Source organism: Apteryx rowi, unplaced genomic scaffold, assembly GCF_003343035.1.
Source record: "Apteryx rowi isolate R43461 unplaced genomic scaffold, aptRow1 scaffold_210, whole genome shotgun sequence".
NCBI classification, from domain to species: Eukaryota; Metazoa; Chordata; class Aves; order Apterygiformes; family Apterygidae; genus Apteryx; species Apteryx rowi.
The window spans coordinates 1211865-1239367 of NW_020448420.1; the positions used below are offsets into that span (position 1 = coordinate 1211865).

At 39.3% G+C, this 27503-nt stretch overlaps 1 protein-coding gene across 1 annotated transcript in view; it reads right to left on the reverse strand.

Moving 5' to 3' along the window:
- The window catches only part of OSBPL10 (oxysterol binding protein like 10), a 121503-nt gene that overhangs the window by 12625 nt on the left and 81375 nt on the right, over positions 1–27503 (reverse strand). The window contains exons 7-8 of the mRNA XM_026064207.1: positions 13776–13922; positions 6490–6973 (exon numbers count right to left, since the gene is read on the reverse strand). Of these exons, the coding sequence (XP_025919992.1) occupies positions 6490–6973; positions 13776–13922 (631 nt within the window). The remainder of the gene's footprint in view (positions 1–6489; positions 6974–13775; positions 13923–27503) is intronic.

The following is a 27503-nucleotide window of genomic DNA, read 5'->3' on the forward strand; positions in this document are numbered from 1 at the left end:
TCGAGATATCAGATTTGGGAGCGTTCCTTTTTCCTTTCTCCTCCTCTGGCCATTTATTCTCCATCTGCTTCATTGTGGACACAAGCAACAGCCCCGCAGCAGGCACCAGCAGCAGGAAGTGGCGGTGCCCGCGGTGGCAACACGAGGGCAGGGCACGTCCCAGCCGCAGCAGTCCAAGCAAAGATATGGTCCTCCCACAGGCAAAAGCACAGGCCACCTGGAAGCAGCGGCTTCCAGCAGGGTGGCTTTTTCAAGACAAAAAGGCCTAATATTAATGTACTGTGGTAAGATGCTGTGCTCGCTACTGGGGGTGGCGCAGGACTCTCGGGAATGGTGCCAAACACACTGAAAAGTGAACAGCAAATAACTGCAGTGACCTTCAATGTAAATATTTTTAACATACACAGCAGGTTAGATATTATCAGCTCTCTTGGCTGTAGTATCACCTATAAGTAAAAACAATTAGATATYTGACCTTAGAAAGGCCAGAAGTGAAATCTCCCAGTGCTGTAAGTGGTGTAAACATGGTCAAGCAGTATCTGCAGGCTTCAGCAATTTTTTTTCCTTAAACACCTGAGTAGACACATTTTTAATAAAGTGCTATCTCACCTGAAATTAGATTCTAATTAGTGAGCTGAAGTCTCAAGAATAAAGGAAAGGTTTTAAATATCCCTAACATGATATTACTTTTATTATCAACAGGTGTCTGTTAATTTTACACTCTGCCATTTGCAGAGCTCATGTGCAAAACTTAACTCAAGTACCACAAAGACTGCAGCTACGGAGCCGCGTCTGAACCGTGCTTCATGCTCTCTTTGYGAAGAGGAAGCCCACATGACACTGAGGGACAACATTTATATTTGCTACCAGAGTTTGAATTCATGCCCTAGCTTGCCTAGTTTTAATTTTGAGCAATTAAAGGCACAAAAAAATAAACTCTAATAGCTATTTTAGAGAGTACTGTGTACTTTTGACATCTGCTTGTATCATTTCACTGTATGTAATCAATCTTTAAAAATACTTGCTAAAAATATACAGGCTATTTTTCTTCCTTTGCTCCCCTATTTTTTTAAAACTAATTGGCTATAAGTAAATACAGATGAAATGTTGTAGAAGATTGTACCATTTTCAGTAATGTTTCCTCCTCTCACGTTAAAGAATCATGTTAGAAACTGCAGATTCCTTCAAAAAATCTTACAGGCAACTATTATGCAAGGAAAAAATGCATCAGTTACGTACTCTGCGAGGCAAAGCATATTTAGTAGTCTAGCATACCATTGGAAAAAATCCCAGAGAAGGGTGAATATTTGATAAACGGGTTCAGAAGTTTGAAATTCCCCTTTGAAACATCCTCAACACCAGTTATTCCTGCTTTTGATTAAGACAAAGTCACGCTCCCTTCCGTGATGCCTCAGCCTACATCAGAGGAAGTGATGTTAGCACCATGTAATTTTGCCTGTTTGACTGTTACATGGCCCTCACTGACACTGTAGCTTTGAGAATTGATTTTCCAGTCCCACATATTGACAAAACACACAGAGGAGGCTCGAGATCAATAAACCGGCTGAAGAGGCATGTGAAATTCGATGCTTCCCCCGATTGCTTGGTGCTCAATACAAACGTCCCTGGGTCATAAATGGCTTCAGGCAGTTTCCTAATTTATCAGGCTCTTCCCACTATTTACATTATTCATCGCAYGGCACAGAGAAGAAGTTACGTAGGGGATGAACCACACTCGGTGGGCTTGGGCAGCATCAGCCACAGATTCACACAGGAAAATGTGAGATGCTACAACTGGGCTCTTCAGCTCCAAAACATTCCCGCAAACTGCACTGCACCATGTATTTTACAATAACTAGAGCCATTTGCTAAGTAATAATACGTGGCATAMGGGAAATGTTCTGAAACCACCGGGCTAAAAATATTAACACAAAAATTAGTATGAAGGAAATATTTTACTAGCTCCAGTTGCATGAAGCAGTCAATCTTTGGGGCTGGTAAGCTAAAAATTCACTTATGCATCAGAAATAGAAGTTATTCATTATATAATAATATAATTTACATATATTTTATACATATATATAAAAAAATGAACAGAGAATCTCAGAATAACTGTTTGCTGCTTTCATTTAGCTTTACCCTGGAAAATGCACTAAACCTTTTCCCTACCTACCAAATCTTTCAARGGTTGATTTTAAATTTTAAAAATAATTTCTAGGAGCCTACGCCTCACTAGTTTTTAAAACATTTAAAATAGCAGCAGTAAAAACAACACATAACTAGCCCCTTGCTTATACAGAGCAATCCACCTAAAGATATGTTGATGTTCTCTACCAAATTAACCAGTGGATCAAGGCTAGACTTTTTGCTGGATTTTGCTGCTTTGGAGCAAAAATCAGTAGCAGTAAAGGAACACATGCAGCCCACACTGAGGTGTGCTCAACACGGCTTTTTCCACTGAAGTATCCTACACTACAACAACCAGCATCTGTCTGATGGTTCTTTGGATCCTGTAGAAAACATTAAATATTTACTTTAACTCTCCCATCCCTTGCCAATTTAAATCCTAACATGATTCTATTCATTCCAGCCTCTTCCCCTCCCTCACTCTCTCATTAGTACATAATTAACATCACCCAGAATTAGGGACTGTGCATGCAACATTAATTCTTATATGCAAAAATACTCTTTTCTGTTCAGGGTAGCTTTCTCATGAGGAAATTCAACTCTGACTACTCTGAAAAATGCTTTTTGTCATATAGTAAACAAAAAGCTACCGTATTTCATTTGTAAATCAGATTTAGTCTTCCCATATCCAAAGATGAAGGGCTAGCATAAAAAAAAAAAAAAAACCCTTTCACATAGATTTCCAGCAGTATCTTCCCACTCATTCTGCACCTCTGTAACTGATATTTACTTTGAACTAATAACAAAAATCACAGAAGGACAAAAAAAATCCTTCTCACTTTGAGGTGCAATATGCACTAAATATTGTAAAATTAAGATACTGAGCTATATCATTGGTATGACAGGACCGTACTGTTCTTAAATCTCATGATTATTTACACTCTTATAGAAGCCTTTGTACCTTCCAAGTCCCTCCTATTTCAGCAAATCCACTGGTCCTTCTGACAATAAAGCACAAAAAGCAACATGCCCAATACATCCAAGGACACTGCGACAATTAAAAAAAAAAGAAGTTTCGGGAGCACCACAGAAACTCCTTATAAAATATCAGTCCAAAAATGTACTACTACTCTACATAAATAGCCAACCACAGTACAGCAAGCTTCATTCAAGTATTAGCCACTCAAAAATACTTAGTAGAAAGCAAAGTTTCTAAATACATCACTGTTGCCGGTATTCAATACTTAAGTCACAGTTACAAGGCCAAACAAAATCACTCTGCGAAGTGTCTGGTGGTCACTACCTGCTGCTGAACTAGCTGAAACAGCAACTGCAGCACAATTAGTTTAGCTGTCCTCTAGTCTGCTTGGAATTGGCATTTTTTCCACATACATCAAATCGCACTGAATGAATACACAGTGCAACGAAACCACTATACTACCATCAGAATGACTTGAATAAAGTCTCAGGATGGGCATAGGTATATTACAAATATTAAGGAAACTTTCCTTTCAAGTGGCACATTGCTGAATCTAAAATTCATACAGATCTAGTAAAAAGTCAAAGGCATCAGTGTGCACAAAGCAACCTCTACAGCTTACTTGAAGCACTTCTCAATGCCACCAAACCAGTAGCCAGCAGGAGCTAGAAAAAGAAGTCGAGTGCTTAGCTGGGGTGGAGGGAAAGAGGACAGGAAAAAAATATCAATAGCACATGACTAGTCAGGTCATCCACTACACAGCAGCAACGACAACAAAAATTAGATTTCTGTGATTCATGACCCATCAGTTTGTCTCTTCTCAAAAGCAGGCTTGGCCATGCTGCTATCATGCCCAAGAACCTTGCTTAATCTGGTTTGAATGGCTTGTAATAAGGAGATCCCACAACCTCCTCTCCAGCCAACCTTATTGGCAGAAAGCTTCTCCCAGTAGCTAAGCTTAAGTTTCTACCCATCTTAACTATCTCTTTATATACTTTCCAATTAATACCATGTCCTTCCTCAGTCTAATCTTTGCCAGGCTAACTTGGCCCATTTAAAATGCTGCATTGCATAAAGTGTCCTTAAATACCAAGAAAATCCTCCAAATGATATTTCAAGTTAAAGAAGTATTAGGCTCTGTATTACCAGAAAGGGTAAGGTAAGAGACACATTTTTTCACATAAATCCGTATATTCAGCAATATATTCCCCAGTACTCATGCTGACCTCAGTTTACTATAGAATTTACATTTATATAATGCATGGAAAAAGTGTCTGCAGTAGTTTTTAATTTTTGCATAGCCAGACAAATCTACCCATCAAACTAATTAGGAAAATTTTCCTGGAACTAATATAAAACATATATATACACATATATTTGGACAAAGTATAGTTTCAAGTGAAGAAACTGCACTGCAAAGAAATCTTTATAAATCAACGCTGTCACATTGAGGCTGTGCACTTGCAAGTTATAAAAAAGATTCAGTGGGAGAAACTTCCCGCTCCTATTTCCAGTCCTCAACACACAACAGAAATGCTTGGGCGGCATTAGAGTTTCTCCACCGCTTCACAGAAGTGCTGTTGCCACGAGGTCACGTGCTTCTGCAGCGCTTACATGAAACAAACGTAACTGACAGCTACTAATTGGTAAGTCCAAATTTCCTCCCCAAATCCCCATCATAAAGACAGCGGCAAACCTTGTAATAAAAGGTCCACCATTAGAGACACTCCCCAAAGCCTGTCTCTACTCCTGGGATCCCTCCCAGGATCAGGGAAAAAAAAAGGGGGCAGGGGGAGGAGGACGGGGGAGGAAGAAGAAGAATTTATTCTCACAAACACACATTAAACAATCTTTGGGCTAAGGAAGAAGTTAATTCCTACACCCATCATCTCACAAAACTGGGACATAGCAGGACTTTGAAGACTTAAATAATCCCCCCAGTTGACAACCTCAATCCTAGGGAATGATGTGTGCCAGCAGCGAGAAAAAGAAATTTCCTTACACCTGCATAATTATAAGCGAGTTTGCGTTTCATTTTATTTCCACTAAACATCTCCATTCACTGTGAAAACTAGTACTAGAAATAGGTATTTACTGGAAAAAATACAGCAAGTGAAACCAACAGCTCAGGCTTAAAGCAGGACAGCAAGGAGAGAGACAGGAGGACCCATCTCCCTTCTTTCTCTGACACTCCCTTCCCAATTCCTGTAACTCCATATTCAAAGCAGAGTATCAGAATCAGGGAGAAGGAAACAGCAGTGCTGTTAGAGGCTTTAGTTATCACAACAATATCAAACCCAGTGACAAGAAAGTTTCAAGACTCGTGTATTTGCAGTTACAAAAGAGGGACTATATTGACATGAGGAAAGAAGCCACTGTAGCCCTTTTCTACTATTTGTTCTTTAGTTCTGCCTAGTAGAGATAGCAGAACATCTCTATGTTTGGGGATATCAATTTTTCTTCAAAAATCAGAATAAGTGCTTTGTTTTTCTTAGTAACCAAAACCAATTCACTGTTGCTCATTCTACTTTTTTACTAACTAAAGCAAGTATTTACTGTAAGTTGTCCTTGTGCTTCTGTGATTATTTATTAAGAGCACAGTCTTAAAACTAGTTAAGACAAAACACTAAAAACCATACACAGGGAATTATCCTCAAATGGCAAAAGGGACTAAGTTGTTTAGAAACATTAAATCACTTCATTAGCAGTCAGTAGCCACACTGGTCCAGGTGTATTTGTCAGTTCAGATCATCCATTAATAATTTGTCACAATTCCCTGAATTCCTGAATTCATATTGAGCAATGATTTATCACAAAGCAGGCTGGTGTATGATATAACAAATCATGATTTTTATCTCACCTACATGACTTGCTATAAAGCTTGAGATAATACATTAATTCAGTAAACTACAGAAACCGCAATTCTTGACAGAAGCTATGAGAAAAGAATGAAAGGTTTAAGTACAAACATGTAATTTTTCTATTACTTTGCTTCAATTGTGAAACTGTTCCATACTGAATTGGGTATTATTTTAAAAATGATCAAGACAATTAAAAACATTCTTACAGGATACACTGTCAGTATCCATTTGGTATTACAATTTAACAYACTACTACACTTCAGATATAATTAACAGTCTCAAATATGCACCCTTATCTTTACATGTGCAATGTCTCACATACACATATGGGCAGTACAACAACAACAAAATCTGAACAGTTACACAAACCCTACAGTTTTAATTCCAAACTTCACAGAAACAAATGCCACAAGGTTCAAATAAAAAGTCAGAGGGAGAGCGAGCGGTTAACTATATGGATTTCTGTTGTATTGACACGCACAATATTCTCCTCAAAAAATAAAATAAAAGCATATTTCTTACCTTCACCTACCATAGAAACACCTATTGACATGCCCATAAACTTGCTTTTGGTCCATACGTGAGCGTTCACACACATTTTCTTCTCTTTGCACTCACAGTAAAAGCAAGATACTGGCGGATGGTGGGACACTTGTTCGGCTACAAACCTCAGCTTGTAGCACACGGACTGGTCCTGGCCAAACTCCTTGGCTGGGTCCTTCGAAAGCGCAGAGGCGCCATTAGTTCTGAACGGTTTCACTTTGTCCATAGGCACGTCCCACGAGCAATGAAAGGTTTCGCCGATTATGGGGTTATAGGGTTTCTTGGCCACGGCTCCCTTGCGGCCTTCGTGAAAAGCTGTGAGATAATACTCCACAAAGCAGAGAATTCTTTCCTCGGCAGTGGCTCCAGCTGCAATTGACAAAAACAGGTCTGGATGGGCCATGAAATTTGCATACATCTCCAGCAGGGATCTTTTCTCCAAAATAAAGGTTGGAAGCACTACCTGTATGCAAAGCAGACAAAGGCAGATGTGATTGCCCCACCATCACACTACAGCGGGGGTGAGGGGGAAGGGAACAGTTAAGACAGCTGCAATTCTGGCTTAGCCAAGTTTCAGGAGAGCATTTTTTCCCTCCCCTCTGCCACAGCAATTTCGGTTTGTTTGCAGTGTGAATAATGAGCCAAGGAAAAATCAACAGCCTTGATAGCTGTGCAGACTGCTTCCTATTTCATTATGATTCTCAACAGTAGTTCACGCAACAGGGATGTGCTGTTCCAATCACATGAACATTCCCCTTTTCCTCTCCTCACAGCTCACAAACAAACCATTGTTTTAATTGTTCTCCTTGTTTACAGGACACAAAAGCACACTTTGATGTGAATTAATTTAGTTCTAAAATCAACAAACCCAACTGATCATTAACCCTCTAAAAAAAGGGAGGGGAGCCCTCCCAAACCACTAGAAGATGGGCATTTTATGTAAACAAGCACATCGCCAGCCCCCCAAGCGATGGAGAACATACAGGCACATCTACCCCTTACAGCAAACGACCAGGCTCCCCATTTCGCTCCCGGGCCCTTGATCACCCACTGCGCATGGGTATGTACTGGGTCACTCTCAAGGGTGAACCAAGCCAACAAGGTCCAACCCACACAAGTGTCAGGTGTGTTTCTGAGGATAAAATCAGCCTCAGGACCCTTTCCAAGAGACCCAAGGGAGGAAAATGCTCCAGGTTCAGCTCCCTCTGCCCTGTACTGTCCCCCTRTCAAAGTCCCTGCCACTCCCACGCTCTCCTGTCAGCACATCCCCTTGGTTTCATACTACACTACACTACTGTGGTGGGCCACAGCACACCTTCACCTTATTTCTGGCACGTTGAAGCAAACAAAAAAGCACACAAACCCTTGCAGTTATGTCCTAGGGCTACAGAGGCCCTGTGGGGCCCAGAGGAAAGCCAGGGCTGAGCCCTGGGCAGCCTACACTGCAGGGGCCCAGCCCCCAGCAACCCGGATGCAACCTCTGCAGTGGTTCATCTACCAAAGCAGATGTCAAAGTCACCCGCTTAGAAACAATACTTTGGTAAAAGCTTTCAGTAAAACATCGTGAAGTGCACTGAAGGACAGGCAAGGGCTGCACAACCTGCAAGAATTTATTTCTCCCCATTCCTTCTCTCACCCCGCGCCCCAACCCTCCACAGCTTGCGCAGGGCAGCCGCAGGGGAGCTCCGAGGTCCCTCCTGCCATGACAAGGAACAGATCTGTCCTTGACAGACAAAAATCTACCTAGAATCAAACAGGGACTCCATGATGCCCCATGCAGAACAACTGTCATACTCTATAAAAAAAAACAACCAACAGTCACACAGAGAAATGTGTGACCAGGGTCACACAAACAAATTCTTCTGCTTTCCTCTCTTCAGCTCCCTTCTTTCTTCTCTTTAGTTCTTCACTGCATTTACTCTCCTTTCCCAAAAGTGAGGGCTAGTTACAGCAGGCAAGGAACCACCCTTGAAACTTAAATAAATTTCCTTCCCCCCAATTCTGAGTCAGACTAAAGAACAGTTTCATCCTTTTGGATCCCATGGATAATGAAAAAGAAGGTATCAAACTTTTATTGAAGGTTTAGCTCTTTAAATAACAAAAAAATATTTTTTTTCCAGTCACAATAGCCCAAACTCAATCAATTTATCTACATAGTAAGTCAACATACTGCAAGTGCATAAAAACAGATCATCATTCAGTTTGGTGGCATACATACCTACTATATATATATGTATGTATGCTACCAAACTGAATATATATATTCATTATGAATATTATATATTCATTTATATATTTTTTTAAATGTGTATATATAATATATAAAAATATATATAGTGTTTTACAGGTGAATAATTTTTACAAATTTAGATATAAATCAAGCAAATTTGTTCCTGTAATATTCCTCTGATTCTGTAAGCCTTGAGGACTCTGCTTGGTTTCTCTTACTAACCTAGGCCATAATCTTTCAACTTGCTGCACGTATTTGCATCTCTGCATCTAAATGGAGCCCCCTAAAGATGCAGGATCCAAATGTCACACTATGTATGACAAACTGTTCAGTGCTAAAGAGAGGCTATGGTGCCCATGATGGTATGATAGTGCTGGAGGAGGGGCTGAGGGGATTAACTTTTAGAAAGTGAAATTTAAAACTTTGGAAGGAAAAGTGGAGAGTTAGCAGATTGTCTTACGGTATTTTTAGCTTTTGAAACCACTCCATTTTGATCTTACTTGCAACATTTTCATTCTGACAAAACATTTATTGTCCAATACAATTAAAAAAAAATTAATTCAGCATTACTAACATTCAATGCAAGATCTCATTTTAATATAAACTGAACACTCAAAGACCGGGTTATCAAAGGGGAAAACAAAAGCAGAACATGGGGGGGGGGGTGGTTAAGGAGAGAAAAACACGCAGCTGTGTCCAGAAATACTAGAAGCAACTACGAGTTCACTACGTAGACTTCAGGCAAGCAAAGGTAGAGAAGCTTATTTCAATAAACTCTGCTCCACATCTCTCTATATGCCCAAGTGGCTACCTGTATAAAGAGTGGCCTTTATTAGCACAAATGGGGGAGAAGGCAAGGAAACTAGGGACCCTACTTAAGATGATGCAAATTTTATGATAAAACATAAAGACTTAAGTGGTTTCATCCTGTTGACTTGCTCATGGAAATGCAGCCCTCATATCTACTCTCTCAACTACCAGCTCTATGCTTTGCAACTTATACACTTAACACAGCTATGCCTACATAGCCACTAAATAAGACATTAAGAACCACTGGACACACTTCATTATTCAGTTTCAGGTACCAATTTAAAATTTTAATAAAGTTTGAACTCCAGCTCAAGTTATCTTGTTTTAAAAGCCCAACTAAAAAGGGAATCTACATCCTCGCTTGTAAGTGGGAAAGGATCCACTGCAAAACAAGAGTAATTGAATTGTTTCCTCAAAAGGAGGCAGAACTATATATGAAAAATACTTGCGGTTTAAAGTTTACACAATTACAATATTACAAGAAATGCCTAGAAAACATTCCCTCTTACTAAATATCCTCACAGCCTGTAAGTAAAATGTAACTTCACCACAAACTACCATAGCCAAGAACACACACCAGCCAATTTTTTTTTCTTTTTTTGGTAACTGGTCCTCTCTCGAATTGGCTTGTGCAGTTTTCAAAGAAATAAATAAAATTCAGAAGCATACAGTATTCCCCTTGCCAGCGCTGGACCATCACATCCTTGTGCTAGTACTCCAGCTTCCAGAGGAACAAGGTTTTCAACTCCTCCACAGCCAAACAGAATACACTACCTGGAAAACTACACGTCAGATCTACATTCTTTATACTGTTTCCAGACTACAAAGTTTTTTGGTTTTTTGTAATTGTATAAAAGGACAAAACCRCCTAATTCTTCCCTCTAAGGAAAAGCTGGCAATGACATATAAATGGCTGGAATAGCCTTGCAGAGCACATACCAATAGTTTAAGTCTTGCAGCAAAGAACCTCCCTGCTACATTCTAAAAAAGTCAGAAAAGCCTCTATTCTTCTCCCTCAGGCTTCTAAGTAAAAATAAAGTGGTTTAACACGTATTCTTCCCTTTTTCTTGAGGTTAGAAAAAGGGTATTGGTTCAGAGCTTGATTTTAATCCCCTTCTAGGCTTGAATTCACCTATACTTAATTAGATCTGAATGCAGCTAAAAAAAACAAAGAGCATAACTTCTTAAGAACAGAGATATTCATCCCTTTTTCTACTATTTACTTTGAGGCAAAACACGGGTGTCAGCACTGTTCCCTATACCTTTTTTCCTCCAGAAACCCGAACAGGGCATGCCATGCTGAGAGTATCACTACCTCAGGGGAATGCTTTTGTCCCTCTCATCTGTGTCACTGCAGGAATAAAATGGACTATCTTCATCCCACTTGCATTGTAAAGTTTGAAACCAACTCAAGAACTTAGACACAGGAAGCAAATGTTAATTTACCCTACAATGTTAGTGTTGATATCCTACACAATTATTGGCAACACTTTTATATACAGTAACAGTGCTTTATTTTTAGCACAGTAGTAACTGTGTAGGAAAGGTGAAGGAATGTGGGAGAGTCGTCAGCCATCTGTACAAACTGTTAGCATTAATCCATTAAATGCCAATTGCCAATACCTTTATCAGGCTGACAGTGATTTTTGGCACTATTTTTCATTAAAAAATAAGGTTTAAAGAATCAACAAATTAGAAGCAAGTTTCTTCAGCAATTCCACTTCTAAGTGAAGTCTAAAATCCTAGACCAGTCCAAGGGATCCATTTTGTACTATGTTCTGCTACTGTGAACCCACCCAAGGCCCTCTAGCAGCTATTGAAGTCTCTCTGTCCACCACAGCATGTTCTAGCAAATCCCCATGCAGATTTGATACTTCGTTGTGATTTTTCCATCATAGCAGCTTTTTACTGTACAGTCCTTCATTAAAAGGCATGGCAGCGTGACATTCCAGAAGTGAAACACCTCTCCAACATTTAATGTGGCTATCATCATCATAGGAAATTTGTGTCACAGCAAGCAAGGCCAACACTAACACAATCAAGTACCTCCTTAGGAAAGGAAAAGATGCTGTTTCCTCTGATATGGTACATGAAGATAATGACTAGGCATCCAGAACCAAAAGCCACCCTGGGCTCAGAAGAGCTGTTTGTCCAACTGTGCACCATGTAATGGTCTCTAGCTCATAAAAGGAGCTAAAGAAACAACCCTAGGGAAGGCGGTACCGGAAAATGCAAACATTTAAAACATCCTCTGATGTTAACTGTGTCATAACCAGTTGCAGTAGAAGCTTACTAGCATAAAGGTTATCTGAAATCTCACTTTTAGAGGAATAATGAAAAATGAAAGAGGTACAGTCAACAAACCAAGCTTTATCATCTCACGTCTGTGGTCCTGAGGGCATCATGTGCAAAGTTAATTTTTTTTTAAAAAAAAAAAGAAAGCAGCCAGCTGTCTTGCAAATTTTTTTTAATCCCCAAAATGGTCAGAAAAGTGATATGCACATGTGGCATGTCTCATTAATACTCATCATATGTGTATTCATGCATCTCACAGACTATAGATGTATTTAACTTAGCCATATGCCCATAGCTCTTTTCAGACTGGGTGTATAATACACCCACATTCATGCCTGCTAATATTCTGCCATACTACAGATCTGATAATATTTGTCATTACCCTCAAAAATTCTGATCTAGGAAGAATGTATAAGAAACAGGTTAACACACATTTACCTTCCTTTTTTCTTGTAAGTATTTACACTTTTCTTATTTACATTAATTGTGTGTCTTTGGGATTTCTGTTCCCTTTGCTGTGACAAAAACACGACACTGGATATCAGGGGAGAAAAATCTTGTTCAGTACTCAATACAAAATATTTTGCACGCGCGCGCACACACACAGATAAAGAATCTTAGCCTCACTTAAACATTATGAATCCAGACAGCCTCAACAAACCAAAATAGAAAAGAGGAAGAGTTATGAAAAATTGAGGAATGTAAAAAAACAAAACCAGAAATGAACTGTACATAACCCTGGACATACTAAGAAGTGATAAGTATAAATTATTCACAGATAAAATGATGAAACTTTTGTTCTATTCAGAACAAAATATTAATTGCCATGCAGCTATTCAATAGCTATGCTTAGCAATGGATCACAGGACTGCTCAGTCTTTAAAATGCACATTTTTAAATACTGTCAGTTGTTCCAGAGGAAGCAGAAGAGACCATATTGAGAAAGCTTTATTTTGTAAGAAAGTAATAATAAAAATAAATTTTGATTAATGTGCAAGATCAAAAGTAAAGCAGAGGCAACTCTTCAGAGTATAAAAATGCCAGTGAGAAGAATCTCTTGCACAAGCTACTTCACGCACAAGTGCAATTCTCCAATCATCCAAACCGTTCTTATTTGTAGAAGTCAGAGTAAGTTACATTGGAGGGAGAGAGGGGGTTATGGGTTTTTTTGTTTGCTTGTTTTTAAGAAGAAAACCTTTGTGGAAGGAAAAGGCATTCTACATCTTTAGAAAAATCCACTTGATTTTTAGAGCCACATGAGAAGAGGTCACGGCAACGTAAGACTACTTAAGAGGGTGAATTTCCCATTTCTAGAAAATCTACAGAATTTTCAAAACTCTAAGGGCTTATGGTAAATCTCAGACACCATATCCTCTCCATTCACATCAGTATGGGTAAACTGATATGGTTCCAGGACAAGAAGGATGCACAGAAGGTTGAACTAGTCAGCTGCTTAACACCGACAAGAAGTGTGATGCACAGAGGACTGTAGCTTCTTTACCGTAACATTTTTTTGAAGCTGCCAAGTAATTAAATGGAATCCAAGCCTCAAAGCAGTAACTCAAGCACATATCTCCTTCATCCATAAAATTAATATTATGGTTCCTTGCACACTCAATGCACCCTGACTTAACATACATCTGGGGTACATACAGAACATATAGTCACTTCGAACGACTTGTAAGAAAAGGAAACAGAAACTCATCCTTATTTTTTGTAGTATCTACTGTGGTCATTTCATATGAAAGCCTGTATAGCAGGAGAGAGCCCTCCACAGCTCTCTGAAACCACACTTTCATAAAGAAGCAAACTTGCAAGAGCCTTCTCTGATTCAGATTTTCTACAAAGGTAAAACATGCTCACATGAATTATACACACATACAGAAAGAAGAAAGATTGAACAATTATAAAAGAAAGGTAGTGTTCATACCCTGGTAAGGTCCATGCCAAGTTTGAGCTGAGAGATGAGATGGAGAATTACACTACGCTGATCATCCATGACTCCTAAATCCTCCTCTTCATTATCTTCAGTATCTGTCATTTCATCTTCAACTAGGATCAACTCAGAAGCTGAATGCTGAAATGAAAACAAACATCACCATCTGGACCAAAAAGATACAATATGGTTTTTTCCACTATGTATGTTTAAAAATAAAGCTGGCTCAAGGGAAACAAAGACAGTCCCTCTTAAAACAAAAATAAATAAATAAATAAATCCAGTGATGGGTTTTGTAGAGCAATTTTATTCTATCCTCAAAACAAGAGTGATAAGTGTATAAATTAACATCTGATATTTCTCATATTTATATTGCAGTGATGCCAGGCAGAATCACAGCATTTTACAATAATTGCTCTTCTAATTATTAAATAGAAGTACATAATTGAAAAATCAGTCTTCAGGAGTTTGTTTCACAAATCTCTCCAGCAAATATTCATATTTTATACCTAGATATTGCATGAGTAAATTTCATACTGTTTTCCTCCATCTGACTTCAAAAGTTATAAATCTAACTAAGCCTTAAAAAATATATATATATTAACCAAAGCTCACTGACCACCGCAGTCAAGACCATTAATTGAAGGAGATAAACAGAAGACTGAAATTAAAGTACATAACCTCAAAAATACAAAGATATTGTGTTTTATGGGGGCTATGGCAATGCCATGAGTCTTCATGACATTTGCAACATTATGCTGCTTGTAATTCAAAGTGCAACAGTGATAACACTGACCATTTTCCAGACATATTAGCTGAAGATCAAGAGACAAGCATCACGCCATCTCCCTAAAGAGGGACTTGACAACAGAGAAGGATAATGAYCTGTGATACTTATTACCTCTCAGGGATTACAATATATTAATAATAATATTCCAAACAGGTGGTAGTTACTTTGTTCAGTTTTAATTTGAAATTCACATCCTTCAGTAATCCATTAAAACCACAAGCCTTCCAGATACATGTTCAGGAAAGGGTTTGTTGTTTGTTTGCTTTCTTACAAAAATTGTTGGGCTACAGCGCTAACAAATTTACAGCCCAGCATTTTGTTATTCCCCAAAGATTCCATGCTGTGAATGAGACAACATGACCTGCAAAAGTTAGCGTTCTCTCATGCTGAAGAGCAGCATTTATTATATGAGAAATTTTTCAGCTCACTGTGAAAGACCGCCACTGAAAAGTTTCATTAAAAACAGCTGACATCCAGACTTAGGTTTTGAAAAAAACATTTCTGAATGATCACATTAGAGACTCCTCAAGTGAACAGCATCTTGCTTACATAAGGAGATTGATTGTTTCTGAAATTCAGTTACATACAGATGTTTCCAAGACTTGAATTAAGCTTTTCCTTCTCTCCCCCCCCCCATCAATTACATATTTAGATGGCTATCCCCCAAAATAAATTATTATTAGACCCCTAACCTCCGGTTAGCTAAAGAATACCTATCTGGTGAAATCCAAGAACATATTTAAATGGTACTTTGCAACTACTTTACCTAGAAAGTTGCATATGCAGATTACATAAAACAAAATCTGGTGAGCTGTAACCTCAATATCTTGGAGCTTTTCAAAAGGACAAAACCACACTTTCTTCTTCCCTTCCCATTCCCTCAAAAAATACATAGCATGATAACCCCTTTCCTCCCAGCATGCACTGCATTATCATCCAACTGATGCCTTATTGACAAGTTCAATTAACCAAACCTGACAGCCTCATACCGAATTACCAGTCAGGGAAATATGAAACTCCGAAGCCCAGCTCTGTTGTACAGGCTGCATTTCACTGGGAGGAACCAGGGCAAAGAGAAGAACAACTTACAGCAGATGTTTCCACGGGGGGTTTCCCTTTGATCCAGCTTGACCTCATTGAGAGCACTGAGCTACTGAATAAGCACTGCTGCTTCTGCTACTGCCATCAACCGAGCTCACAGTGAACGAGCTCCAGCAGGAATTAATAGTGCTAGAAACAAGCAAGGGAAGGGAACCTCCCTCCTCACTCACCAACCCCCCCCCTTTTTTTTTTAATTTCCAGGGAGTTTGAGAGCGCGTGCCGGATGTCAATCTGCTCCTTGTGTTTCCAGGCACGTGACGTTGGATCAGTGAGCTTAACCGCAAATAGCTCTGATTGGAAAAATGTTGCTGCTGCTTCCCAAAGGATATCCTGGTGAGCCACTCCCAGGGTTTTTTTGGATTCTGTTCTGGAAGGAGGATTTGGGTTGGGGGAGGGTGGCTTCTCCAAACAGCCCATGGGCTAACAGCCTGGCAGCAAAAGCATAACGACCTGAAAGTTCACATGTGTGTGCACGTGTATGGCCCTTGCAAGCTTGTTACCTGCTAGTGTTGCAAGTGAACAAGCAATAGCTATGTAATCTTGGTTGTTAACAGCATCAGTAAATAAATTACAAATCAGCTGGGTAAGAGACTAAGCTAATGAGAGAACAAAATATTAAGAATTTTCTTTTTCTCCTGAAGACTACACATTCAGCCAAGGACAGAAATCCCTGTTTCTTGCTTGCTAAAATAGATACCAAGTTTTCCATGCCTTTTAAAGGGTTACTAACAACAAAAACAAAAATCAACTGCCTGTCACTGCTTCCCTACAAAACAAACACAACAGGAGGGAGCAACAGTACAAACAGTTTAGTGCGAAGGTGAGTAGTTTTTGCACTGTTTTAAATGAAGGACTTTCTGCTTACCACAGAGGTTAACACACACATTGTAACATTAGTGTCACACATGTTTAATGGCCATTCTGCAAAGACCATAATTTTGTTTACCTTCACTTTTCCCTATTCTTAACAAGGTGAGCAAAGGCACCACCACACCCACACCCCTGCTCTGCTGCTGGAGTTTGCACCACACCAGTGCTCTTAAGGGCACACAGAACAAGCTCAGCTGCCTGCATCTCTTCTCGCTCTCCAACAGAGTAAGAACTTCAGCAACCAACTTCCATGACAAGAACTGAGCAGCAGTCATCTTCAATAAGCAATATCCTTAACAAATTTTCCTCACTTTCCATTAGCTGTTAAGGGTAATTGCCTGAATTACCTGTTAAGGGTATAGAAAATAGCTATTTCTGTTTTCAGAAACACAGATCTTCTCCAAAAAAAAAAAAAAAGTAACCACCATATAAGGCATGTGCACATATAGCCAGAAAATAAAAAGCTACTCTGTATTTAAAATGGCACAGAAATCCAATCAAGTTTTTAATTCTTTATCTTTCAACAGAACTTGTATGCAGTTTAGTATAAACCTATGCGTAACAATCCAGCTGAATGCAAAAGATTATGTTGAGTGATTATCCTTTAATGGCAGCTTTTCTGAATTACTACAGACAGACATACAAATGATCCCCCCCTCCCCGTAAAAATACAATTGCAAAGCTGCGCTAGGAAGGCAGCGATCTGCTCTGTTCCTGGGCAGCCAGAGGACGCTGCAAAGCCATTGAGCTGTGCAGCTCAGCCTGGGAACGAACAACACAGGTTGCGATGCTAACCCTAAGCAAGCCAAAAGCAGAAGCAGTTCCACACATGCATCAAACAAGGGGCTTATATTTCAAGGCATTTTAATCAAAACCAGCTTTCAAACACAGTTTTTGGAAAAATCTGTGTGGAAACAGAAGATCATTTCTAGGAATCCTATTTAAGGTTTTAAGCCTACTACTTTCACTTCAAGATTTAAAGTTCAAAGGCAGAAGACATGAAAACACGCTCTGAAACAGAATCATTTTAAACAATTTGCTTCAACAGAACTGAGATCAATTAATTTAGAGAGGTAATCTGCTAGGATAAGAATCTGATGTTACAGTCAGCAGCCTTCACCAGAAAAAACAAACATTGATTCTTTAACAGACAAAATTTCTAAGTGAAAGAAAGTGCTTTTCAAGAAGCATTTTACAATTAAAAAAAAAAAAAAAAAAAACCACCCACACGCTCAGGAAAAGACATTTCTGCAAACCTTAAAGGAAATAACTGAGTTAAAAGCTATATTCCTGCCAAAGGGCACAACTCCCCCTGTTCTTCCAAAGTCTCTCCCACAAGTTTCAACTTTTCAAATTTTAACTGCTGTTCAGCAACTGAATTTTTAGACAGGTTGACAGTTTAGATGGCTTAGGGCTCGGTTTTCAAACATATTTCACAAGTCCTATCAGGGAACAGTACTACCAGCCGTGACGTGGATCTCCTAAGCTCATCTCTTCATTCTGGGGGAGAGAGAGGAATACACCAGTCCATCAGAGTAATAAGCAGGGACCATGTCTCCTGTCATGACACAGGGAGGGCTTATATAGGACCCACCAGGTAAACCTGGATTATAACTGGACCAAAATATTTTAAGAATTTATGTTAAGGCATGGAGAAGTTAGTATGTAGTACAAAAAGGACTGTAGTCATAAGGAAAGAATGAATCTTAAAAGCTTCAGACATCTGGATAGAAAGATATTATTTAAAACCATTCCAAGGGGAGTAGTCCTAAAAAGTCTTTCCATATTCAAAGAAAGATTGGAAAGATTGTACAAAATTATACTGGATGAAACACTTCTGCATTGAGAGAAAGATGAAATAAATTATTTGCAGGGCTTGTTCAGAAGCAACATTAAATATAATTAGCATTTTCAGAGTAGTGAAGAATTGCCACATTTTATGTAGTCAGCTGATTACAATTAGTCCTACTAGTGCACATAAAAGTCAAAGGCTTCATTTTGATTTTAAGATTCCCTTCATTAATGATACAGGTTTGCAAGCATGATTTACACTTGCACTTGTGCAACTTGACAGCTTGCAAACAGGTTTTCTGTGGGTGTAAGATTAAATATAACTCCATGGACGGCCAGAGAGCTTCAGCACATTTACATTAGTGCAATGTTAGCCCTGTACACTTTTTACCAATCTCAATCCCAGAATTAGAATTCTCTTTATACAGTAGATATATTAGTAATACCCCAAAAGTAATAATATAAAATGAGCTGTTAGCTTCTTGCAGGGCTTGTCATGCTATCAGAATTGACAAAACTGCACAGACTTTGCGCATCTTCTCTTTTCCAGCATGTACACCTTCCAAATAGTTAATTGTATTTATTGCCAGCTGTAGCAGGCACCTGAAAGAGTAACATGTCAGCACACTGTACCCCTTCCCTTATCAGCAGTGATTTGAATCTCCAGTGTAGCTTGTCCAGTAGGTTGAATACATTAAATTATTTTACATGTGAACTAGCTTGTTAGTGTGCTCTTAAAGAAAGAAAAATCCCCATATAGGAAATAGAAAACTTCAGTTGAGATTAACCCAAATCTCAAAACAAAATAAACAAAAAAAATCTCAAATACACACTTACTTCAAACCCGCTTGTAAAGACTGCAATCATCATCACCTATGCAGTTCTCCTCTTAACTCACAAGCGCACTTGTCATTAACAGATTAACAAATTTAAGTTTAACCATAAGGTAGCAACGCTTTTCATATTCAACAAGCTCCCCTATCTCTTTATGTAAGCTTTCTTCCTCCTCAACAACAGTTCAGATAAAACAAAAAATACTTGTCTCAGCATTTACTACCCCCCATTACACAGTATAAGCACAGGAGGAGAAAAAAAAGACAGGGTTGGAAGAGCAGCACTGGAGCGAACTCAGATCAGGTTATTCATTGCTTGAGCCCTGACCTCCATCCTACTGTAGCTTTATTATGCCTTGCTCCTAGTAACCCTGTGATTGATCAGTGCAAAGAAAGAGTAGATCAAAGATAAAATTTCAAAAGCACCAGCATCCCATATTCCAAATGTAACGTGGGCACCTGGAAACCGAAGTCCCAATGACCTTCAAAGAGACTTAAGGCTCCCCAGTGTTCAAGTATTTTTTTTAAAGAAGGCTTAACAAGCAGAGCTTAGAAGGGGAATTTAGAAAGTAAAACTTATTACAGCCCATACACCCCAACTTCAGCCTGAAAAAGGTCTCTTAAAAGCAGCAAAAGTAGGTGGCTCAATGTACTCAAACTTCAGCGGTATTTCATAGAGGCTGATTCCTCTACTATGTCCGTCAGTAGCTTTTACTCTAATTGCTAGGAAAAGTTTTGCCACAGTATTGACATGCAAAAAATCCACCTCAAGAAAAACAAAGCAATGAACCTTTCCCTAGCATTCAATCATTATACCTTAGATATAATATCAATGAATCAAAATTAGAGTTAAGATAACCCTTAAAATATCAAAGCAGGTAACAGAGGATGACAATCAGAAGAGGACTTTACAATTAAAAAAAAAAAAAAGTGAGCAAGCTGGAACTTAGACACAACAACAGCGTGTCAGAAAAATTACCTCTTTCTCTTTGCTCCACTATAGTCACCTACATCTAGTTCCAATCGGCAGAACACTTCATTCCTCCGACTACATGAAGGTAGAAGGGTGTAAGAGGCAGATTTTCTACTTATCTAATTGCATGAAAACTAAGATTATTAAGTTACGCATACCAAGAAAAATAATCTGGCTATATCTATCTGGAGATAAGTGACTGCTGCCATTGGGTTGGAACAGGGGGAAAAGGAAGAGAAAGGTTTGAAGCTTTTCCATAACCCCAAGTACATGGTTCATCATTGACGGTAAAAGCATAGAGTATTTGGCATAAAAAGTTTGCATCAGGAAAGAATGCTTCCGAAGTGCCCAGAAAGTCATTTCTTACCAAGCCTGTCGTTCATGTTTGACAATGCAGGGCTTCAGTGAAAATACAGCTCCTAAATAGTTTTCTGAATGACTGAAACAAATCTCAATGGATAAAATATACACATCTTTTGGGGGGGGGGGTTTGTTTGTTTTTGAAATTAGAATATACTAAGCAAACCTAGATGTTTAGAAAATCTCTCCAGCTAGGGAGAAGTGCAAGGATCAAAGTGTGGCAATGTGGACAATCTCTGAATACCACAGGAGATTAATTGGATACAACGTGCAATAGCTGAGCCATTTACTGAACACACTAATAACTTGCTCTCTTCAGTGGACCCTTCACCGCGAAGGCTGTAAGCAAAGCCATTTTGTAGAAATACATCCTGATAGTAATACTTAGTAGATGTAGACAAACTGAAGCATATAGATGATACAAGCCAAGAAAAATAATCAATACACCTGTATCTTAGGTGGCAGACAGGTCAGCAATCTTTTTCCTTCACCCCCAAAACAGTCTGCCAGGCTCCTGAAGGCCAGAACTTCATCTGGATATTCAGTATTTTAGGAGCTTCACTGACACTATTTTTGTTAATGTTTTGGAGCAGCATCTCTGGGAACAGAGTCTTTTTATACATACAGAACAAGCTCAAAAAATTCCCTTTCCTACACTGCAGTTGTGTTTTCACTCTGACCTATGACCACATTTACGGATAAAATACACATTATAGCAGGGATGAGAACCAGGCAAGGGGAGAGATTTAAGAAAAAGGGTTGGCTCACTGCTTAAAAAACAGGAAAAAAATGTGTGTGGCATGAGACACAAAATATCTATGTTTATGCTGCAGTGTAGCCTGTAGAAGCCTTCCAAAAACATGATAGAAACTAACTAGTAATTATTTTTTCTTAAGGAAAAAAGCAATCATTAGTGACACAGCATCCTTTTGAACACAGGCACCCTCAGCAGGGTTACTTATAATATTGTAATCTTGTTATGCACCAAGTCACATTTGTTGGACAACCCTTTTTCCAATGTGAACATAAACATCTTCATTCCTCTTGCAAGTTTTGATTTCATAAACTCAATTCTGAAAGTTAGCTGAAAAGCAGCTAATTCCCAAGTAAAGATTCCACAGCAAAAGGTAATCAGATGCCAGCATCTGACTCCTCAGAGAAGATCTGTACTTTGAAATGCTTCTGTTGGCCATAGCTATAGCACAATCAAATGGTTTTAGCATCTCTTACCATCTCTTCAGTGGAGCATTATCTACCTAACTACTCTTTAAATAATTTCAAACTTCCCCAGTTAAATTAATTATTTCCAGTGTGGTATCACATAAAACACTGTACTGAAGCCCAACAGTAATATACTTTTAGCACAAGCTACCCTTAAATAAGCAAGACCACCTACTCTCCATAAAACACATCTGAGTTCAGGGCCACTATTCAGTAAAAGATGACTCACTACCCTTGCTCCAATCCCTTAAAGCTGTGCTACACCTCCAATACAGGCCAGTTTATGAGGGTCACATCCCACTCCAGCAGCCTTCTCACCAGCCTGGATATTTTACCCTATTTCCCAGAGGAAACCGCTAAGCTCCCAGCACCGGTGCAGACAGGTAAGGAAGGAAGGAGATCTGCCAGGGAGATTCAGTAGCTTTAGAAATACAGCTCCTATCTTGCTCTCTGATCGCTTCCCTTCTTCCTACCCAGTGCAGCCCAAAGCCCTGCAGCATCCACACATCTTGTGAGCATCTTCCATGGAATGAGAGCTACTGAATTACAGTACTGTTTAATCTGAATGCTAACACACAAGGAGACTTGCAATATGCACTGCATACACTCAGTAAGAATTGGAAACAAGCTTTTTTCATCACTGGTATCATCAGAGAAGAGGAAAAGGAACAGCAACATGAGATTAGGAAAAAAAAAATGCTTAAAGAGAAAAGCCCCACAGACTTGTCCTAAGTTGAGGCAAAAAAAGTCTTAAAGCCTAGCATAAATCACAATAGTAAATTTTATGCTAACCTAGGCAAACAAAAATAATTCAGTATTACATAATAAACAATTTTAACAAAGCCTATTCCTATTGCAACAGATAACAATGAAGAAAATTTTCCTGAAAGATGTTCATTTTTGTTTTGTGAATCAAGTTTTTAAAAAATATATATGACTATAAATACAGCATCTGACACTACCAAAGACAAATTACTCAGAATTTATAAGCTTACAAACCGCCCAGCATGGTAGCACAGATTCCCATCACCAGCCAGGCAGGATTTTGGGGATTCTGAGGGGTCAGGAAGTCACATACCTACAATCCCTTAAGGAGCCAAAGACAAAAGAGTGCACTGAGCTGCGGGCCAGTGTGGGAGACTAAGAGCAGTATGGTGGAAAGTAAAGAGCAGAAGCCTTTACTCTCTAGACTTGCCCCTGAATGAAAAGGGATCGTCTCTAGAATGAGGCCCTTGGGATGCTCAGGAGCAACTTGCCTCTTACTCCCACAATGAGTTCCCCTGATAAAAGATGTTCTTGCCACATAGCCCTTGGTGATGCTTAAAGAAAAATGCAGACTTCCCATTTACTCTGAATCCCAGTACCCAGGAAAGGTGTATTTGTGCCTCCCTACAACTATTCCCTCTACTTCAAGAAATGTTGCTTAGGAAAAAGGGAGAAATGGAGGACTAACAGTTGAAGAGAAGCACTGCACACAGATCCATGAAGGAATCTGTCAGCTGCGAGAGCTAGGTACCATGTAGTAAACACCAGTAATTTTTGCTTTGAATCATCCAACTCCATTCTCATCCTAGTTCACAACAATGATTCAGCAGAGCACAGTCGGTTATTTTCCTAAGACATCATACCATGCAACTGCAATAGGTAACTAAGCATCAACACAAAAGCTCATTCCTCAGAGTAAACTAATTTACTTTGTTACTTTGGTAAACAAAGAACATAGTACAGACCCAGGGGCTCACTGCATCTCTCTGTCCTTGCCTGCAAGCTCCTGCTGGATCACACATTCATCTATTTCAGAAACCCACTACAACCTCACCTATCAGCATGCTATCAACATCTGTGAAAGGTCACAGCAACTGGGGGAGGTTCATGATGACTGGGAAAAGACAAATGTCACACTCATCTTCAGGAAGGAGGATCCAGGGAACTACGGGCTGGTCAGCCTCACCTCAGTTCCTGGGAAACTTATGGAGCAAATGCTCTTAGGAGACATTTCTAAACACATGAAAGACAAGAAGGTGATTGGGAGCAGCCAGCATGCAATTACAAAGGGCAAATCACTCATTGCTTTCTGTGATGAGCTGACTGGAGCTGTGGACAAGGGGAGGACAGTGGATGCTGTATACCTTGACTTTAACAAGGCCTTTTGACACAGTCTCCAAGTCTCCCTATCACCAAATTGGTCAGAGTGGATAATAAGGTGGCTGGAGAATTGGTTGGACTACCAGGCTCAAAGAGTTGTGATCACTGGTGCAAGGTCCAGCTGGGAGCCAGTAATCAGTGGTGTATCTTGGGGCTCAGTACTGTAAACAGTATTGGAAATCATCGTTAATGATATGGATAACGAGACAGAGCTCAGCCTCAGCAAGTTTGCAGACAACACCAAATTGTGCAGAGCAGTCAATACACTGGAGGGCAGGGCTGCTATTCACAGGGACCTTGACAGGCTAGAGAAATGAGCTGACAAGAACCTTATGAAGTTCAACAAAAGCAAATGCAAAGTCTTGCATCTGGGATAGAATAACCCCATGCAACAACACAGGCTGGGGGCTGACCATCTGGGAAACAGCTCTGCAGAAAAGGACATGGTGGCTGTAGGTGGCAAGCTGAACATGAGCCAGCAGTGCACCCTTGCAGCAAAGAAAGCCAACTGCATCCTGGACTGTATTAGTAAAGCACAGTCCAGCAAAGTGATTCGTCCCTTTCATTTGGTACTTGGGAGCCCGAAACTGGATGCAGGATCCCCAGGACAAGAAAAACTGACATAATGGAGTGAGCCCAACAGAGGACCGCCAAGATGGTCAGAGCTGTAGAAAATGATATTTGAGGAGAGGCTGAGAGCACTGAGCTTGTTCAGCCTTAAGAAAAGACTAAGAGGAGACCTCATTGCTATCCACAACTACCTGATCAGAGGATCCTTGAAAGTGTTTAAGATTTGACTGGATATGACCCTGTGAAACCTGATCTAATTAGACCAGCTCTGAGCAGAGGATTGAACTGCACGATCTCCGGAGGACCCTTCCAGCCTAAACTTTCTAGGATTCTATCATAAGTCTGTTTGCAAAGCCAAGGAACTGAAGAGTTAGGCAGTAATAGATCTGAAGTCATTCAGCCAGCTCTTAATTCTCTTCTCTTGGGTATCATTTTGTATGCTAGCTAAGCAAATTTATGGTAGAAAAAGCCACAATGTTAGTGAATAGCTAATAATGTGCCATTCACATATGCAAAGAGGACAAAAAAAGATGGACAACTACAAATTTAACCTTTACAGTCATCCATATGTATTTACACTGCAAAATCAGTTCTTGTAGTGTTATTTCTTGCATGCAATATCACAAGCCAGAATATTTTTAAGAGAGGAAAAATGGTAAAGCCATGTTAATACGAGCAGTATTAACAATCCCTCCTCAAGGCAACACACTCATTTAACTGTCCTGTCTCTTCCTGCAGTTTTTTGCCCCATTCACTATACACTTTCTCACTGCTGCCACATGCAAAAAAAAAAAAAAAAAAAAAAAAAAAAAAGAGGCTTAAGTCTTAAGTCTTTCAAAATAAAATAAATCACCTCAGGAGAACACTTCATCTATAAGTGAAATAAACTGAGCCTAGTGGATTGTCATCTTTCATATGGCTAAATTCTCGAGCCTCTGGAAAACTCTCCTTGAAAAGCTTCAAAGATTTGTTCTCAACCTCATAAATCACTTACTCCACCTTAGACTGTGAAGGAGACTGCGAAGGAGACTGCATTCCTGTGGGCACACATTTCTGGCTGTTTCCCCAAACGTGGTCTCTTCTAGCCTACACTCCAATGCAGAAGAGTCCTGCCTCTTTCACCTCCTCTTACCCAGTTCCTCAGCTGAGGCAAAATTTTATTCTTAGATACTTTCATCCCAATTCTTTCAAAATCTAGGGCTTTTCAAATAAAGAAGCACTGGAATTCATCATCACAGGCAGAAAACCTAAGTTTCTTCTAGCCAGACCAGCTGGAACACCTAAAGCCTGTTTGGATGATGCTCTACTGAGAAAGATAAAGCAATTCCAACCTGAGATAAACACTAGGAATAGAAGAGTTCAGCCCAACTTATTAAAGTCTAGCAAAGTTACTGGCAGTCTTAATGAGATGGGTCAGGTAAGCTTACTAATGGACAGTGTTACCGAACCCACATATATTAACATACTGAGAAATAAAACCAAGAACACAAAACAAATCAATCAGCACACAATCCTCAAATAAAATTAACATTGGCTTTGGAGTTATTAGCTTTGCAGAGAGCATGGGTTTTATGATGAACAAAGCAAGCAATTGATCCATTTAAATTCAGTTTTTAAACCATACTGCAAGGGAATCTGAATAGCTTATATGCCAATGATAAATCCTTATTGAATTTCACTAGTAATTATGGAATGCCACATGAATTAGAGCCTCATATTTATTCAAATTACATGCAGATTTTGTATTAAAGCTTTTTTTTTTTATTATAAGTAGAATATTACTTTCAAATACATATCCACACATTATATAAAGAGTAGGTGGAATGCATACCTTACGGAGGTGGGAGTGACTCAAAGTATAAGGGCTTTGGCTGGAGGTAAATTTGTATAAATTATTTGCATAATCAGTTTTACTAGAGATTACTCGCTGACACAGTAACTATTGCAGAAAGCTATAAAAAAAAAGAATCAAGATTAGTTAGATTATTATAAGTCATTGTCTATCAGTGCTGCTGTAGCAGGCTTATCATCATTTAATTCTACTTTTAGTTTAATTGTACATTTAATCCTTAAATATACCTTCCCTGGAAATTTTCAATTGATTATCTCAGATTTCATTTTTTGGATGGTTTGACAGTGAATGGATTAACTGGTAGTATCTTTGCCTAGAGATTAATTTATCTGTCCAAGTCATTACAGGCCATTTACTGTCCTCTTCAGCCCAAAAAGTATTTAATCATGTACAATGCAAAAAGCAGGGCACATTTAGAAATCCTCTAATATCTGTACTAAACAGTGGAAAGGAACTCTCTAATACTGCAAACGTTACTTTCCCACCCCGATCTGTTCCCTTTCCATTATCGTACTTGTGGCTAGCACTATGTCTATCATTAAGCTGATCTTCAAACATCAATTACACAGATTTATGCCAAGTACAAAAATACTAGGAAACAAGCCAGAGTCTTGGGCAAGTCTGCTGGGAGACAGAAATATAAAGAACTGTTCTTTACTATTTCTTGTATCCAGTTTAATTTCTGAAAGACTTTCAAAAGGGGGCTGTTTGTTTTTTTAAATCATCTCTAACACATGCTGTACTAGCTCTAAAGGGCTGTGTGGAGGCTGAAGCCTCATCATACTAACTTACAGACAGAAACAACTTCAGCCTGGAAGAGACCATCACCTGAACAGACTGGACAAAAACACATCTGAGAATGAAATAAAACTCAGTATCTCTTGCAAATAAAGCAGATCCTCCTTACAGTTGAAAACACTGAGGTTCAGATCAACTAGTGGAAAGAAATATTATTAATGATCTGAACTTGACTACCTTTGTAATCACCACTACAGTTAAAACCTGGTTAGCCATTACATAATCAGGGCTAAAGCCTCAATCCAGCAGAGCTAAAGCTACAATCCTATTAAAAATGCCCTTCAGTATGGAACACGAGTACAGTTGCTCATGCATACGAGTAAGGGAAAGCTAGAGACGGGAAAGCTAGAGACGGGAAAGCTAGAGACGGGAAAGCTAGAGACGGGAAAGCTAGAGACGGGAAAGCTAGAGACGGGAA